Source organism: Oncorhynchus kisutch, unplaced genomic scaffold (assembly GCF_002021735.2).
Source record: "Oncorhynchus kisutch isolate 150728-3 unplaced genomic scaffold, Okis_V2 scaffold1859, whole genome shotgun sequence".
Taxonomy (NCBI): Eukaryota; Metazoa; Chordata; class Actinopteri; order Salmoniformes; family Salmonidae; genus Oncorhynchus; species Oncorhynchus kisutch.
Genome location: NW_022263804.1, coordinates 8,358 through 27,243, shown reverse-complemented (window position 1 = coordinate 27,243; position 18,886 = coordinate 8,358). Strand labels below are relative to the sequence as shown.

General features: G+C 52.6%; 1 protein-coding gene across 2 annotated transcripts in view; it reads left to right on the top strand.

The window, feature by feature from the left end:
• The window catches only part of LOC109887461 (mRNA-decapping enzyme 1B), a 32,112-nt gene extending 13,829 nt beyond the window's left edge, over positions 1–18,283 (top strand). The window contains exons 4-9 of one of the 2 annotated variants that reach the window (XM_031819115.1): positions 2,482–2,545; positions 4,305–4,461; positions 7,404–7,535; positions 7,786–8,841; positions 9,088–9,315; positions 16,692–18,283. In XM_031819115.1, coding sequence (XP_031674975.1) covers positions 2,482–2,545; positions 4,305–4,461; positions 7,404–7,535; positions 7,786–8,841; positions 9,088–9,315; positions 16,692–16,772 — 1,718 coding nt within the window. In that variant the 3' untranslated portion in view covers positions 16,773–18,283. Of the gene's footprint in view, positions 1–2,478; positions 2,546–4,304; positions 4,462–7,403; positions 7,536–7,785; positions 8,842–9,087; positions 9,316–16,691 lie in introns of both variants that reach the window. The other variant, XM_031819114.1, reaches the window with a different exon arrangement.
• The last annotated feature ends 603 nt before the right edge of the window (positions 18,284–18,886 follow it).

Sequence of the window (18,886 nt, the reverse complement as noted above, 5' to 3'; positions counted from 1 at the left end):
GGTTTATATGTCTCACCTTCTCCACTGTGGGGGGGTTTATATGTCTCACCTTCTCCACTGTGGGGGGGTTTATACGTAGCACCTTCTCCACTGTGGGGGGGTTTATATGTAGCACCTTCTCCACTGTGGGGGGTTTATATGTAGCACCTTCTCCACTGTGGGGGGGTTTATATGTCTCACCTTCTCCACTGTGGGGGGGCTTATATGTAGCACCTTCTCCACTGTGGGGGGTTTATATGTAGCACCTTCTCCACTGTGGGGGGGAGGGGGGTTTATATGTAGCACCTTCTCCACTGTGGGGGGGTTTATATGTAGCACTTTCTCCACTGTGGGGGGGTTATATGTAGCACCTTCTCCACTGTGGGGGGGTTATATGTAGCACCTTCTCCACTGTGGGGGGGTTTATATGTAGCACCTTCTCCACTGTGGGGGGGGTTATATGTAGCACCTTCTCCACTGTGGGGGGTTTATATGTAGCACCTTCTCCACTGTGGGGGGGTTTATATGTCTCACCTTCTCCACTGTGGGGGGGTTTATACGTAGCACCTTCTCCACTGTGGGCGGGGGGTTATATGTAGCACCTTCTCCACCGTGCGGCGTTTATAGGTAGCACCTTCTCCACCGTGGGGGGGTTTATATGTATCACCTTCTCCACTGTGGGGGGGGAGTTATATTTGGCACCTTCTCCACCGTGGGGGGGTGTATATGTCTCATCTTCTCCACTGTGGGGGGTTTACATGTAGCACCTTCTCCACTGTGGGGGGGTTTATATGTAGCACCTTCTCCACTGTGGGGGGTTTATATGTAGCACCTTCTCCACTGTGGGGGGGTTTATATGTAGCACCTTCTCCACTGTGGGGGGTTTATATGTAGCACCTTCTCCACCGTGGGGGGTTTATACATCTCACCTTCTCCACGGTCGGGGGGGTTAATATGTAGCACCTTCTCCACTGTGGGGGGGGGGGGGGGTTTATATGTAGCACCTTCTCCACTGTGGGGGGGTTATATGTAGCACCTTCTCCACTGTGGGGGGGTTAATATGTAGCACCTTCTCCACTGTGGGGGGGTTTATATGTAGCACCTTCTCCACAGTCGGGGGGGTTAATATGTAGCACCTTCTCCACAGTCGGGGGGATTAATATGTAGCACCTTCGGGGGGGTTTATATGTAGCACCTTCTCCACGGTCGGGGGGGTTTATATGTAGCACCTTCTCCACGGTCGGGGGGGTGTCCCATAATATCACATTTCCCCTCAAGTGTTCACTGCTTCCCACATCTAAAAGCATTGTATTGGTTGGAGGCTCGGCCTGGGGGGAGTTTCCACCATTGTTATACCAGTACTTATACCAGATTTCTTATACCAGTACTTATACCAGATTTCTTATACCAGTACTTATACCAGATTTCTTATACCAGTACTTATACCAGATTTCTTATACCAGTACTTATACCAGATTTCATATACCAGTACTTGTACCAGATTTCTTATACCAGTACTTATACCATATTTCTTATACCAGTACTTATACCAGTACTTATACCAGTACTTATACCCGATATCTTATACCAGTACTTATACCATATTTCTTATACCAGTACTCATACCATATTTCTTATACCAGTACTCATACCATATTTCTTATACCAGTACTCATACCATATTTCTTATACCAGTACTTATACCAGATTTCTTATACCATATTTCTTATACCAGTACTTATACCATATTTCTTATACCAGTACTTATACCAGTACTTATACCATATTTCTTATACCAGTACTTATACCAGTACTTATACCAGTACTTATACCATATTTCTTATACCAGTACTTATACCAGTACTTATACCATATTTCTTATACCAGTACTTATACCAGATTTCATTTTTAGTTAAGGGAAGTGAACAAGTGCACTCTTTGAGAGGAAAGAGAGATGATTGGGACACAACCTCTATTCCTCTTCTGCCTGCCTGCCAGGAAGGAACGCATCAGAGAACCTGCCAAAACACACCCACATACCACACACACACACACAGCAGTGAACCTAGCTCAGCAGTCGCCGACATTCATCGTTCAGGTTATTGTAGACTTTGGATCACACAAACACGTGCTGTGAATTTGGTTCCTTTCTCCCAGTGTTTTGTGATGTCTGTGTAATGACTGCCGTGGCTCCAGCTCGACTGCCGTGGCTCCAGCTCGTGTATTTAGCCGTGGCTCCAGCTCGTGTATTTAGCCCTGGCTCTGTGTCTAAGGGGACTGATGTTGACGTCGCTGCTGCACTGTTTCATCTGGATTTAGATTGGAGCCTCCGTTATGGCCATTGACTGACCTGTGACCTGTCTCGCTCCCTGCTCTGCTCTCTGTCTGTCTCTCTCTCTCTCTCTGTGTCTCTCTCTCTCTCTGTGTCTCTCTCGCTCTCTCTCTGTCTCTCGCTCTCTCTCTCTGTCTCTCGCTCTCTGTCTGTCTGTCTCTCTCTAGTAGCTATCTATGGCATCTGGTTCTATGATAAGGCGGACTGCCAGCGCATCGCAGAGCTTATGAAGTAGTGAGTAACACACTCCCACCCTCTCTCTCTGTGTCCCCATGACACTGTCCCTGCATCATCACTCACTGATTACCACCAGCTACTTGCCACTGGTGTGTGTCTACACTGCTGCACTAAAACACTGTGTGTGTGTGTGTGTGTGTGTGTGTGTGTGTGTGTGTGTGTGTGTGTGTGTGTGTGTGTGTGTGTCTACACTGCTGCACTAAAACACTGGTGTGTGTGTGTCTGTCTACACTGCTGCACTAAAACACTGGTGTGTGTGTGTCTACACTGCTGCACTAAAACACTAGTGTGTGTGTGTCTACACTGCTGCACTAAAACACGTGTGTGTGTGTGTGTGTGTGTGTGTGTGTGTGTGTGTCTACACTGCTGCACTAAACACTGGTGTGTGTGTGTGTCTACACTGCTGCACTAAAACACTGGTGTGTGTGTGTCTACACTGCTGCACTAAAACACTGGTGTGTGTGTGTCTACACTGCTGCACTAAAACACTGGTGTGTGTGTGTCTACACTGCTGCGCTAAAACACTGGTGTGTGTGTGTCTACACTGCTGCACTAAAACACTGTGTGTGTGTGTCTACACTGCTGCACTAAAACACTGGTGTGTGTGTGTGTCTACACTGCTGCGCTAAAACACTGGTCTGTGTGTGTGTCTACACTGCTGCACTAAAACACTGGTCTGTGTGTGTGTCTACACTGCTGCACTAAAACACTGTGTGTGTGTGTCTACACTGCTGCACTAAAACACTGGTGTGTGTGTGTGTCTACACTGCTGCGCTAAAACACTGGTGTGTGTGTGTGTGTGTGTGTCTGTCTACACTGCTGCGCTAAAACACTGGTGTGTGTGTGTCTACACTGCTGCGCTAAAACACTGGTGTGTGTGTGTCTACACTGCTGCGCTAAAACACTGGTGTGTGTGTGTCTACACTGCTGCACTAAAACACTGGTGTGTGTGTGTGTCTACACTGCTGCACTAAAACACTGGTGTGTGTGTGTCTACACTGCTGCACTAAAACACTGTGTGTGTGTGTGTCTACACTGCTGCACTAAAACACTGTGTGTGTGTGTGTGTCTACACTGCTGCACTAAAACACTGTGTGTGTGTACACTGCTGCACTAAAACACTGTGTGTGTGTGTGTCTACACTGCTGCACTAAAACACTGGTCTGTGTGTGTCTACACTGCTGCACTAAAACACTGTGTGTGTGTGTGTCTACACTGCTGCACTAAAACACTGGTCTGTGTGTGTCTACACTGCTGCACTAAAACACTGTGTGTGTGTGTGTCTACACTGCTGCACTAAAACACTGGTGTGTGTGTGTCTACACTGCTGCACTAAAACACTGTGTGTGTGTGTGTGTGTCTGCACTAAAACATTCTGTCTTCCACCATCATTGTTAAATCGTGGAAACATTGTTTGATGAAGCATCCACAGCAGCACCATTCCTCTACTGGATACAAAGACCCTAATAATACCAACTCATAGTTGACAGATTCCCTGGTAATAATACCAACTAATAGTTGACAGATTCCCTGGTAATAATACCAACTAATAGTTGACAGATTCCCTGGTAATACTAAGTGACTGCATCTCAAATGGTACCCTGTTCCGTGTGTGTGTGTGTGTGTGTGTGTGTGTGTGTGTGTGTGTGTGTGTGTGTGTGTGCGCGCACTACCATTGCCAGTTCACAACAGCACAGACCGACTGACCGACACACACAGACCAAACGACACTCACCTCTAACCTCTCCTCTCTCAGTCTGACGAAACAGGAACAGGCCCTGGCCCAGCGGGGTCAACAGGGTCAGGGGGGCTTGGTGTCTCCTCGAGCCCTGGAGGCAGCAGGGGACCCTGGGAAGGGACAAGGTGTGGACATCCTGCAGATGCTGACCAAAGCACGCAATGAGTATGACAAGGTAGGTCCCCACTGTATGTGTTAACCACTATGACAAGGTAGGTCCCCACTGTATGTGTTAACCACTATGACAGGGTTGGTCCCCACTATGACATGGTAGGTCCCCACTGTATGTGTTAACCACTATGACAGGGTAGGTCCCCACTATATGTGTTTACCACTATGACAGGGTAGGTCCCCACTGTATGTGTTAACCACTATGACAGGGTAGGTCCCCACTATGACAGGGTAGGTCCCCACTGTATGTGTTTACCACTATGACAGGGTAGGTCCCCACTATGACATGGTAGGTCCCCACTATGACAGGGTAGGTACCCTCTGTATGTGTTAACCACTATGACAGGGTAGGTCCCCACTGTATGTGTTTACCACTATGACAGGGTAGGTCCCCACTGTATGCGTTTACCACTATGACAGGGTAGGTCCCCTCTGTATGTGTTTACCACTATGACAGGGTAGGTCCCCACTGTATGCGTTTACCACTATGACAGGGTAGGTCCCCACTGTATGCGTTTACCACTATGACAGGGTAGGTCCCCACTGTATGCGTTTACCACTATGACAGGGTAGGTGCCCACTGTATGTGTTTACCACTATGACAGGGTAGGTCCCCACTGTATGTGTTAACCACTATGACAAGGTAGGTCCCCACTGTAAGCCTAATATTAAAGTAGTCTCGAGGTATTGCTCGCCCGAGGTAGAGTACCTCATGATAAGCTGTAGACCACACTGTCTACCAAGAGCGTTCTCATCGCCGTCTACAAACTGTTGCTGGTGCTAAGACCGCACTCCGTAGCCGATGTGAGCAAGACCTTTAAACAGGCCGCGGGGCCAGACGGGTTACCAGGACGTGGACTCGGCGCATGCGTGGACCAACTGGCAAGTGTCTTCACTGACATTTTCAACTTCTCCCTGACTGAGTCTGTAATACCAACATGTTTCAAACAGACCACCATAGTTCCTGTGCCCTAGGAAGCGAAGGTAACCTGCCTAAATGATTACAGCCCCGTAGCCGAGAAATGCTTTGAAAGGCTCACATCAACACCATCATCCCAGAAACCCTAGACCCACTCCACACTGTTCTTTCCCACCTGGACAAAAGGAACACCTATGTGAGAATGCTGTTCATTGACTACAGCTCATCGTTCAACACCATAGTCCCCTCGCAGCTCATCACTAAGCTAAGGACCCTGGGACTAAACACCTCCCTCTGCAACGGGATCCTGGACTTCCTGACGGGCCGCCCCCAGGTGATAAGGCTAGGTAACAACACATCTGCCACGCTGATCCTCATCACGGGGCCCCTCAGAGGAGCGTGCTCAGTCCCCTCCTGTACTCCCTTTTCACCTACAACTGCGTGGCCAGGCACGACTCCAACACCATCAAGTTTGCTGACGACCCAATGGTGGTAGGCCTGATCGCCGACAATAATGAGACTATAGGGAGGAGGTCAGAGACCTGGTAGTGTGGTGCCATGACAACAACCTCTCCATCAATGTGAGCAAGACTAAGGAGATGATTGTGGACTACAGGAAAAGGAGGGCCGGACCCCATTCACATTGCCTGGTCTGTAGTGGAGCGGGTTGAGAGTTTCACGTTCCTTGGTTCCTTAACAGCTTTTTCCCCCAAGCCATAAGACTGCTGGACTATTGATAAAATGGCCATCCAGACTATTTGATTCACCCCCCCCCCCCTTGTTTTTACACTGCTGCTACTTGCTGTTTATGATCTAGTCACTTTACTCCTACCTACATGTGCATATTACCGACTAACCTCTACCACCACACATTTTACTCTGTACCGAGCCGACAAGGTAAATATCTGTCGTTCTGCCCCTGAACAAGGCAGTTAACCCAGTGTTCCCTGGCGTCCATTAAGGCAGCCCCCTCTCTGATTCAGAGGGGTGGGGTTAAATGAGGAAGACTCATTTCAGTTGACTGCGTTCAGTTGTACAACTGACCAGGTCTCCCCCTTTACCGGTACCCCCTGTATATAGCCTCCACACTGACTCAGTACCGGTACCCCCTGTATATAGCCTCCACACTGACTCAGTACCGGTACCCCCTGTATATAGCCTCCACACTGACTCAGTACCGGTACCCCCTGTATATAACCTCCACACTGACTCAGTACCGGTACCCCCTGTATATAGCCTCCACACTGACTCCGTACCGGTACCCCCTGTATATAGCCTCCACACTGACTCAGTACTGGTACCCCCTGTATATAGCCTCCACACTGACTCAGTACCGGTACCCCCTGTATATAGCCTCCACACTGACTCAGTACCGGTACCCCCTGTATATAGCCTCCACACTGACTCAGTACCGGTATCCCCTGTATATAGCCTCCACACTGACTCAGTACCGGTACCCCCTGTATATAGCCTCCACACTGACTCAGTACCGGTACCCCCTGTATATAGCCTCCACACTGACTCAGTACCGGTACCCCCTGTATATAGCCTCCACACTGACTCAGTACCGGTATCCCCTGTGTATAGCCTCCACACTGACTCAGTACCGGTACCCCCTGTATATAGCCTCCACACTGACTCAGTACCGGTACCCCCTGTATATAGCCTTGTTATTTTGTTACTTTTAAAAAAAATTTTACTTAAGTTTATTTAGTAAATATTTTCTTAAGCAACAATGCAGTGAAGAAAATTAAGGGCTTGTAAAAGTTAGTGTTTTACAGTAAGGTCTACACCACATGCTACCACTATGACAAGGTACTAACACACCACTACCACTAGGGGGCACTGAAGCATATAACAAGCCTGCAGCCTTGTGATTAATGTATTTCTGAGGAAATAAGATGTCTGCAGCTGTATCATAATGTGCTATACTAATGTATTCCTAAATGTGCCATGTATGAAAATGGGTTAAATGAACAGACATCAATGTCCTGTTAATGTCTCTCTCTCTCTCTCTCTCCTCTCAGGGTGGCCAACCAGAGCCTAAAGAGATAGGAGGGTGTAGTGTCCTTAATGCCAACCCCAGCCTGATCAAACCTATCCCTGTCAAACCTATGGAGAGTTATCCCCAGCCTGGGCTACAGGAGAGGCCTGTTCAGGTACACGGAGCCTTTCCCCTTATTCAACCTTATTCAACACAATGGAAATAAGTAGATGTTAAATGTGGTTTATCCACCCTGTGAATTTGTTTTTTGTTTTTTTTCATGGTCAAATTGCTGATGTCTAACACAGTGTTGACCTGGTTTCACAGTTAGGCTCTACTGTTTGTTTTCCTTGTGTTCTCTCCTTTCTGTTTCACACCACCGATCTCTCCCCCTCTCGCTCTCCATCACCCTTTTCCTCTCTTAGGATGGTCGAGGAGAGCCCAGGCCTCTCTCTCTGGCCACTCTGTTTGGTGTCCAGCAGCCCAGAGCAGAGCTGGTCTCTCCCATGGCTGGGTCAGGAGGTCCAGGGTCCCAGCCCCAGGGGAAGCCTGGAGGTGTCCGCCCGGCGGTGGCCCGCTCCCTGTCCTACGACGACCCAGTCCAGGCCCAGCTCCGTCTCCAGGCCCAGGAAGGGGGTCTGATCTCAGGTAGCAGCCCCCCGCAGCACTGCCCTGCCTTCCAGAAGCTCATGAAGGATGCCGCCTCCTCCTCCCAGCCTCAGAAGCAGCTCCAGAGAGGAGGTCCTATGGAGCAGCTCCAACCCGTCTCCGAGTCACCCGAGAACAGACTGCATGAGAACGGAGCCCCCTCTGTCCTCCACCATCAGACCCAAGCCAGACAAGACCCCATCCAGAGACTGTTCCAGAACCAGCCCACTTCCACCACCCCTTCAATGACCACCTCCGCTCCCTGTTGTCCTCGTCCTCCTCCTCTCATCCCTGGTCTCCAGTCTGCCCGTCCTCAGCCTCTCCTGGTGGATGCTTTGGGCTTCCCTGGTTCTCAACATCATCACCTCCCTCCTCACCAGGCCCGGCCGTTGTACTTCAGCCCCACCAAGCCCCCCCAGATGCTGGTCCCCATGTTGCCCTCACACCCCTCCCAGCCTCAACCTCCCCACCAACCCCAGCCTGGTCATCCTCAGTCACAGCCCTGTCACCCTTTCCACCCCTTCCAGCACCCCCAGCCCTTATACCTCCAACCCCTGCCAGGTCATCCCCAGCCGGGGCAGCTAACCGGTGTCGTCTCCCCCCATGAGCTGCTCCAGAGGCTGCAGCTGGTTCAACAGGAGCAGAGTCTGGTCCCGGAGCCCACTAGGACTTCCTCTAACCTGGCTCCTCGCTTCCACGAGCCAGCCCCTCTAGCCCCCTCAGCCCCCCCAGCCATGGGGCAGCACGGCCAGCAGTCGGCTCATTCTACAGCCAGGTCTCTGGACAGTTTGGCTGACAAGAACTCTGCAGGCACCGCTGCTCAGAAGTTCCAGGTAAAAAATACTAAATATATCCTGTCTGACTCAAAGGACTGTAAAATTCTAAATATATCCTGTCTGACTCAAAGGACTGTAAAATACTAAATATATCCTGTCTGACTCAAAGGACTGTAAAATACTAAATATATCCTGTCTGACTCAAAGGACTGTAACAAAGTGCTGGAGTGGTTTTGCACAGGGAGGGATCTGTGTTTGTGGAAGTAAGGCCTCTGTCTCTAACCATCTCCTCTCTGTCTCCAGGTGATCTCCCCCCAGCGTATCCCAGCCACGGTGGCACCTACCCTGCTCCTGTCCCCCAGTGTCTTCTCCCAGGCCAAGCGCCCCCAGGCCCAAGCCTCTGGGGACACCCACTGCCCCCCTGGCCCTCATCCTCCCTCAGCCCTCCTGGCCCCACAGGCCCCGGACGACCCCCAACCCAGGGGCCTCTCTAAGAGCCAGCTCCAGGCCACCCTGCTGCACCTCATACAGGTAGGAGAGAGGAGGAGCCAGGCTGTTTTTACAGGAACAAAGTTACACAGAACAAAAATATATTAGCATCGCGCAACAATTTCAATGCTTGTACGTTTTCACAGTTCATATAAGGCAGTGGTCACCGAGCGGTCGATCCAGATCAAGGCATTACTAGTCGAGTCATTCCTGACCTTTCTGGAGGAAAGACAACGATGAAGGCTTGCGCTGATTTAATTTTTTATTTTTGTTGCGCTGTTGGCGGTGGGTGCGCTCGATTCAGAAGCCCTGTTGGCGGTGGGGGCACTCGATTCAGAAGCCCTGTTGGCGGTGGGTGCACTTGATTCAGAAGCCCTGTTGGCGGTGGGTGCGTTCGATTCAGAAGCCCTGTTGGCGGTGGGGGCACTTGATTCAGAAGCCCTGTTGGCGGTGGGGGCGCTCGATTCAGAAGCCCTGTTGGCGGTGGGTGCGCTCGATTCAGAAGCCCTGTTGGCGGTGGGTGCGCTCGATTCAGAAGCCCTGTTGGCGGTGGGTGCGCTCGATTCAGAAGCCCTGTTGGCGGTGGGTGCGCTCGATTCAGAAGCCCTGTTGGCGGTGGGTGCGCTGGATTCAGAAGCCCTGTTGGCGGTGGGTGCGCTGGATTCAGAAGCCCTGTTGGCGGTGGGTGCGCTGGATTCAGAAGCCCTGTTGGCGGTGGGTGCGCTGGATTCAGAAGCCCTGTTGGCGGTGGGTGCGCTGGATTCAGAAGCCCTGTTGGCGGTGGGTGCGCTGGATTCAGAAGCCCTGTTGGCGGTGGGTGCGCTGGATTCAGAAGCCCTGTTGGCGGTGGGTGCGCTGGATTCAGAAGCCCTGTTGGCGGTGGGTGCGCTGGATTCAGAAGCCTTGTTGGCGGTGGGTGCGCTGGAATCAGAAGCCTTGTTGGCGGTGGGTGCGCTGGATTCAGAAGCCTTGTTGGCGGTGGGTGCGCTGGATTCAGAAGCCTTGTTGGCGGTGGGTGCGCTCGATTCAGAAGCCTTGTGGGCGGTGGGGGCGCTCGATTCAAAAGCCCTGTTGGCGGTGGGTGCGCTCGATTCAGAAGCCCTGTTGGCGGTGGGGGCGCTGGATTCAGAAGCCCTGTTGGCGGTGGGGGCGCTGGATTCAGAAGCCCTGTTGGCGGTGGGGGCGCTGGATTCAGAAGCCCTGTTGGCGGTGGGGGCGCTGGATTCAGAAGCCCTGTTGGCGGTGGGTGCGCTGGATTCAGAAGCCTTGTTGGCGGTGGGTGCGCTGGATTCAGAAGCCTTGTTGGCGGTGGGTGCGCTGGATTCAGAAGCCTTGTTGGCGGTGGGTGCGCTGGATTCAGAAGCCTTGTGGGCGGTGGGTGCGCTCGATTCAGAAGCCTTGTGGGCGGTGGGGGCGCTCGATTCAAAAGCCCTGTTGGCGGTGGGGGCGCTGGATTCAGAAGCCCTGTGGGCGGTGGGGGCGCTGGATTCAGAAGCCCTGTTGGCGGTGGGGGCGCTGGATTCAGAAGCCCTGTTGGCGGTGGGGGCGCTGGATTCAGAAGCCCTGTTGGCGGTGGGGGCGCTGGATTCAGAAGCCCTGTTGGCGGTGGGGGCGCTCGATTCAGAAGCCCTGTTGGCGGTGGGGGCGCTCGATTCAGAAGCCCTGTTGGCGGTGGGGGCGCTCGATTCAGAAGCCCTGTTGGCGGTGGGTGCGCTCGATTCAGAAGCCCTGTTGGCGGTGGGTGCGCTCGATTCAGAAGCCCTGTTGGCGGTGGGTGCGCTCGATTCAGAAGCCCTGTTGGCGGTGGGTGCGCTCGATTCAGAAGCCCTGTTGGCGGTGGGTGCGCTCGATTCAGAAGCCCTGTTGGCGGTGGGTGCGCTCGATTCAGAAGCCCTGTTGGCGGTGGGTGCGCTCGATTCAGAAGCCCTGTTGGCGGTGGGTGCGCTCGATTCAGAAGCCCTGTTGGCGGTGGGTGCGCTCGATTCAGAAGCCCTGTTGGCGGTGGGTGCGCTCGATTCAGAAGCCCTGTTGGCGGTGGGTGCGCTGGATTCAGAAGCCCTGTTGGCGGTGGGTGCGCTGGATTCAGAAGCCCTGTTGGCGGTGGGTGCGCTGGATTCAGAAGCCCTGTTGGCGGTGGGTGCGCTGGATTCAGAAGCCCTGTTGGCGGTGGGTGCGCTGGATTCAGAAGCCCTGTTGGCGGTGGGTGCGCTGGATTCAGAAGCCCTGTTGGCGGTGGGTGCGCTGGATTCAGAAGCCCTGTTGGCGGTGGGTGCGCTGGATTCAGAAGCCTTGTTGGCGGTGGGTGCGCTGGAATCAGAAGCCTTGTTGGCGGTGGGTGCGCTGGATTCAGAAGCCTTGTTGGCGGTGGGTGCGCTGGATTCAGAAGCCTTGTTGGCGGTGGGTGCGCTCGATTCAGAAGCCTTGTGGGCGGTGGGGGCGCTCGATTCAAAAGCCCTGTTGGCGGTGGGTGCGCTCGATTCAGAAGCCCTGTTGGCGGTGGGGGCGCTGGATTCAGAAGCCCTGTTGGCGGTGGGGGCGCTGGATTCAGAAGCCCTGTTGGCGGTGGGGGCGCTGGATTCAGAAGCCCTGTTGGCGGTGGGGGCGCTGGATTCAGAAGCCCTGTTGGCGGTGGGTGCGCTGGATTCAGAAGCCTTGTTGGCGGTGGGTGCGCTGGATTCAGAAGCCTTGTTGGCGGTGGGTGCGCTGGATTCAGAAGCCTTGTTGGCGGTGGGTGCGCTGGATTCAGAAGCCTTGTGGGCGGTGGGGTGCGCTCGATTCAGAAGCCTTGTGGGCGGTGGGGGCGCTCGATTCAAAAGCCCTGTTGGCGGTGGGGGCGCTGGATTCAGAAGCCCTGTGGGCGGTGGGGGCGCTGGATTCAGAAGCCCTGTTGGCGGTGGGGGCGCTGGATTCAGAAGCCCTGTTGGCGGTGGGGGCGCTGGATTCAGAAGCCCTGTTGGCGGTGGGGGCGCTGGATTCAGAAGCCCTGTTGGCGGTGGGGGCGCTCGATTCAGAAGCCCTGTTGGCGGTGGGGGCGCTCGATTCAGAAGCCCTGTTGGCGGTGGGGGCGCTCGATTCAGAAGCCCTGTTGGCGGTGGGTGCGCTCGATTCAGAAGCCCTGTTGGCGGTGGGTGCGCTCGATTCAGAAGCCCTGTTGGCGGTGGGTGCGCTCGATTCAGAAGCCCTGTTGGCGGTGGGTGCGCTCGATTCAGAAGCCCTGTTGGCGGTGGGTGCGCTCGATTCAGAAGCCCTGTTGGCGGTGGGTGCGCTCGATTCAGAAGCCCTGTTGGCGGTGGGTGCGCTCGATTCAGAAGCCCTGTTGGCGGTGGGTGCGCTCGATTCAGAAGCCCTGTTGGCGGTGGGTGCGCTCGATTCAGAAGCCCTGTTGGCGGTGGGTGCGCTCGATTCAGAAGCCCTGTTGGCGGTGGGTGCGCTCGATTCAGAAGCCCTGTTGGCGGTGGGTGCGCTCGATTCAGAAACCCTGTTGGCGGTGGGTGCGCTCGATTCAGAAGCCCTGTTGGCGGTGGGTGCGCTCGATTCAGAAGCCCTGTTGGCGGTGGGTGCGCTCGATTCAGAAGCCCTGTTGGCGGTGGGTGCGCTCGATTCAGAAGCCTTGTTGGCGGTGGGTGCGCTGGATTCAGAAGCCTTGTTGGCGGTGGGTGCGCTCGATTCAGAAGCCTTGTGGGCGGTGGGGGCGCTCGATTCAAAAGCCCTGTTGGCGGTGGGTGCGCTCGATTCAGAAGCCCTGTTGGCGGTGGGGGCGCTGGATTCAGAAGCCCTGTTGGCGGTGGGGGCGCTGGATTCAGAAGCCCTGTTGGCGGTGGGGGCGCTGGATTCAGAAGCCCTGTTGGCGGTGGGGGCGCTGGATTCAGAAGCCCTGTTGGCGGTGGGTGCGCTGGATTCAGAAGCCTTGTTGGCGGTGGGTGCGCTGGATTCAGAAGCCTTGTTGGCGGTGGGTGCGCTGGATTCAGAAGCCTTGTTGGCGGTGGGTGCGCTGGATTCAGAAGCCTTGTGGGCGGTGGGTGCGCTCGATTCAGAAGCCTTGTGGGCGGTGGGGGCGCTCGATTCAAAAGCCCTGTTGGCGGTGGGGGCGCTGGATTCAGAAGCCCTGTGGGCGGTGGGGGCGCTGGATTCAGAAGCCCTGTTGGCGGTGGGGGCGCTGGATTCAGAAGCCCTGTTGGCGGTGGGGGCGCTGGATTCAGAAGCCCTGTTGGCGGTGGGGGCGCTGGATTCAGAAGCCCTGTTGGCGGTGGGGGCGCTGGATTCAGAAGCCCTGTTGGCGGTGGGGGCGCTCGATTCAGAAGCCCTGTTGGCGGTGGGGGCGCTCGATTCAGAAGCCCTGTTGGCGGTGGGTGCGCTCGATTCAGAAGCCCTGTTGGCGGTGGGTGCGCTCGATTCAGAAGCCCTGTTGGCGGTGGGTGCGCTCGATTCAGAAGCCCTGTTGGCGGTGGGTGCGCTCGATTCAGAAGCCCTGTTGGCGGTGGGTGCGCTCGATTCAGAAGCCCTGTTGGCGGTGGGTGCGCTCGATTCAGAAGCCCTGTTGGCGGTGGGTGCGCTCGATTCAGAAGCCCTGTTGGCGGTGGGTGCGCTCGATTCAGAAGCCCTGTTGGCGGTGGGTGCGCTCGATTCAGAAGCCCTGTTGGCGGTGGGTGCGCTCGATTCAGAAGCCCTGTTGGCGGTGGGTGCGCTCGATTCAGAAGCCCTGTTGGCGGTGGGTGCGCTCGATTCAGAAGCCCTGTTGGCGGTGGGTGCGCTCGATTCAGAAGCCCTGTTGGCGGTGGGTGCGCTCGATTCAGAAGCCCTGTTGGCGGTGGGTGCGCTCGATTCAGAAGCCCTGTTGGCGGTGGGTGCGCTCGATTCAGAAGCCCTGTTGGCGGTGGGTGCGCTCGATTCAGAAGCCCTGTTGGCGGTGGGTGCGCTCGATTCAGAAGCCCTGTTGGCGGTGGGTGCGCTCGATTCAGAAGCCCTGTTGGCGGTGGGTGCGCTCGATTCAGAAGCCCTGTTGGCGGTGGGTGCGCTCGATTCAGAAGCCCTGTTGGCGGTGGGTGCGCTCGATTCAGAAGCCCTGTTGGCGGTGGGTGCGCTCGATTCAGAAGCCTGTTGGCGGTGGGGGCGCTCGATTCAGAAGCCCTGTTGGCGGTGGGGGCGCTCGATTCAGAAGCCCTGTTGGCGGTGGGGGCGCTCGATTCAGAAGCCCTGTTGGCGGTGGGGGCGCTCGATTCAGAAGCCCTGTTGGCGGTGGGGGCGCTCGATTCAGAAGCCATGTTGGCGGTGGGGGCGCTCGATTCAGAAGCCCTGTTGGCGGTGGGGGCGCTCGATTCAGAAGCCATGTTGGCGGTGGGTGCGCTCGATTCAGAAGCCATGTTGGCGGTGGGGGCGCTTGATTCACACTTGTAAAGAAATTTGTGCATTTTTTAGATATAAGCTTTTTGTTCCATTTGGAACATTTCTGGGATCTTTTATTTCAGCTCAGAACATGAAACATGAAACATGGGACATGAAACATGGGACATGAAACATGGGACATGAAACATGAGACATGAAACATGGGACATGAAACATGAGACATGAAACATGAGACATGAAACATGAGACATGAGACATGAAACATGAAACATGGGACATGAAACATGGGACATGAAACATGAGACATGAAACATGAGACCAAGACTTTACATGTTGCGTTTCTATTTCTCTTCAATGTATTTACATAACAAGACTAGCAATTCTGCAGGCGTCAAACTCTCCCCTTCTTGAAGAAGCAGCTGGTCTCACACAGCCAAATGGTTTGTCCTGGTTCCTGCCTTTATGTTTATATTCACTGTCTTTCTGCTCAGGACACCGTCAGAGACACAATGTTTATGTTCAGTCTTTGTACAGCCGGACAGTCTTGCCAAAGGACCTTGAGGTTATTCATCAAAGTGCAGACAGACAGACACTGTCCTGCTAAAGAAAGCTGTTTCAGACCAGCGCAGACGGACACTGTCCTGCTAAAGAGAGCTGTTTCAGACCAGCGCAGATGGACGGACACTGTCCTGCTAAAGAGAGCTGTTTCAGACCAGCGCAGATGGACGGACACTGTCCTGCTAAAGAGAGCTGTTTCAGACCAGCGCAGATGGACGGACACTGTCCTGCTAAAGAGAGCTGTTTCAGACCAGCGCAGACGGACACTGTCCTGCTAAAGACAGTTGTTTCAGACCAGTGCAGACAGACACATACTCAACCTGTCCAAATACTAATGTTTTGTTTGTGTTCCACACTCCTGATCAGAGTACTCTATCTCTTGCTTATCTCTCTCTCCTCTCTACTCCTCTCCCTTCCTCTCCATCTCTCTCCTCTCTACTCCTCTCCCTTCCTCTCCATCTCTCTCCTCTACTCCTCTCCCTTCCTCTCCATCTCTCTCCTCTACTCCTCTCCCTTCCTCTCCATCTCTCTCCTCTACTCCTCTCCCTTCCTCTCCATCTCTCTCCTCTACTCCTCTCCCTTCCTCTCCATCTCTCTCCTCTACTCCTCTCCCTTCCTCTCCATCTCTCTCCTCTACTCCTCTCCCTCCTTCCTCTCCATCTCTCTCCTCTACTCCTCTCCCTTCCTCTCCATCTCTCTCCTCTACTCCTCTCCTCCCTCTCCCTTCCTCTCCATCTCTCTCCTCTACTCCTCTCCCTTCCTCTCCATCTCTCTCCTCTACTCCTCTCCCTTCCTCTCCATCTCTCTCCTCTACTCCTCTCCCTTCCTCTCCATCTCTCTCCTCTACTCCTCTCCCTTCCTCTCCATCTCTCTCCTCTACTCCTCTCCCTTCCTCTCCATCTCTCTCCTCTACTCCTCTCCCTTCCTCTCCATCTCTCTCCTCTACTCCTCTCCCTTCCTCTCCATCTCTCTCCTCTACTCCTCTCCCTTCCTCTCCATCTCTCTCCTCTACTCCTCTCCCTTCCTCTCCATCTCTCTCCTCTACTCCTCTCCCTTCCTCTCCATCTCTCTCCTCTACTCCTCTCCCTTCCTCTCCATCTCTCTCCTCTACTCCTCTCCCTTCCTCTCCATCTCTCTCCTCTACTCCTCTCCCTTCCTCTCCATCTCTCTCCTCTACTCCTCTCCCTTCCTCTCCATCTCTCTCCTCTACTCCTCTCCCTCCTCTCATCTCTCTCCTCTACTCCTCTCCCTCTCTCTCCTCTACTCCTCTCCCTCTCTCTCCTCTACTCCTCTCCCTCTCTCTCCTCTACTCCTCTCCATCTCTCTCCTCTACTCCTCTCCCTTCCTCTCCATCTCTCTCCTCTACTCCTCTCCCTTCCTCTCCATCTCTCTCCTCTACTCCTCTCCCTTCCTCTCCATCTCTCTCCTCTACTCCTCTCCCTTCCTCTCCATCTCTCTCCTCTACTCCTCTCCCTTCCTCTCTCTTTCTCTCTAATTGGCTCTTCTCTCTGTTTCAGAACGACAGTTCCTTCCTGGATACCATCTATGAGTCCTACGCCCACCGCTTCTCCACGGACGCCACCGCGAACAAGTTCTGAGGCCAGGGTCCTGGCACCCAATAGAAACATGTTTCAGGGTCCTGTTGAATGACGCACCCAATAGAAACATGTTTCAGGGTCCTGTTGAATGACGCACCCAATAGAAACATGTTTCAGGGTCCTGTTGAATGAGGCACCCAATAGAAACATGTTTCAGGGTCCTGTTGAATGAGGCACCCAATAGAAACATGTTTCAGGGTCCTGTTGAATGACGCACCCAATAGAAACATGTTTCAGGGTCCTGTTGAATGAGGCACCCAATAGAAACATGTTTCAAAACGCTTTGCAACGAGAAGTTGAAAATAATCATTTCTTCTGGGACGAGTCCAGGGAGACCCTCTCCCTGTTTGTCTGGTTTCTTCCATCAGGTGCCTAATGAGTGAGTCCCTGGGGTCATGCCCAAACCGGCACAATCATTTTATAATCTAAACCATTTTGCTGATCTAGCTAAATTCGTCTTCCTAATTGTGAGCGCTGTGGATGTAACCTGTGGATTCAGATTACAAGGACATTTGATTTTTGCCATTTTTAAGATGTTTTTATCATAAAAAATTAAAAGAATTGAAAGGTTGAATGGGATATTGTAGGAAAAGCTCTCAAACAATTGTATATGTTTTGGAATGACTGAACTTGGTTTAAAAGATACCTCTTAACTAAAATGGTTTTCCAGGCATTTGACAATGTTTCATTCACTTGGAAATTGGATTAGTTTATTTTAACACTTTATTAAGTGAAAAGTCCTGTTTTTTAAAATAGAAAATATTTCAAATGCTTAAGCTTGAGCAACCTCACAGAAGTGAATCTCTGTTGAGGTAAACGTTTCCCCGAGGAGGAATAATCACACCTTACTGTAGAACCTGGCATTTATTTTCATTGTGCGATTGGCTTGATTTCCAGATGTCTGAAACTCAAAATGTACAACGACACGGTTCTTTCAGAATCTTCTAGACTAGTTTGATAGACTGTTTATATGTATCAGGCAAAGGGTTTAAGAAACTATTTTATGTTACGAGAGAGATAATAGAATAGTTTGTCTATTTTTCTATGCCGTTGTCATACAAGGACATTTTAAAAACACATTTTAAAAACATAATGTTGCAATGACCTACTGAAACAGGAAGTGTTTTATTGTACACAATCTGGCATGTATCAATTATTTCTAAACCCGTGGAATCTGGAGTCCCATCATTTTTGTTCTTTTGGTTTTGAAAACCACTTTTCTTTTTTCTACGAGTCAAACATTGAGTCAAACATTGAGTCAAACATTGAGTCAAACATTGAGTCAAACATTGAGTCAAACATTGAGTCAAACATTGAGTCAAACATTGAGTCAAACATTGAGTCAAACATTGAGTCAAACATTGAGTCAAACATTGAGTCAAACATTGAGTCAAACATTGAGTCAAACATTGAGTGACTGAAAAGCCCACTTCATAACTTGTTTCTTGTGTAATGATTGAACAGTCTCTGGACCACAACTGAATTGGAAATAAATGAACGTCTTCTTCAAACATGTGACTCTGGGTGAAGTTTCCTCTAAGAACAGATCTAGAATCAGCTTCCCCTTCCCCAATCCTAACCTGAACCATTAGTGGGAGAAATGCTAAACTGACCCAAGATCAGCATCTACGGGCAGCTTCACTCTACTTTATTTCACTATTTTAAGAGAAAATGGCTGCCTCCAAAAATTCATTGTGTTCCCTATATAGTGCACTACCTTGTGACCAGAGCCCTACTCCAAATCAAATCAAATTGTATTTGTCACATACACATGGTTAGCAGATGTTAATGTTGAGAGACTAGTCAAGGACCACCATAGAGGGAGTAGAGTGCCATTTGGGACCTTTTTACAGAGTTGTACTTCTACCCAGTCAGTCTGTCCTTGGGATGTGGACAAAGTGACTTAGGAATTTTACAGTTTGGAAATGTGTATTCCACTGTCATCTACAGGAGTGGTCAGGGACTAGTTTACTTTGTGGAGGGAGGGGGGGATCCACATCTCAAGTGCTTTGTGGAGGTGGGGGGGGTCCACTTCTCAAGTGCCTTGTGGAGGGAGGGGGGGGGATCCACTTCTCAAGTGCTTTGTGGAGGGAGGGGGGGGGATCCACTTCTCA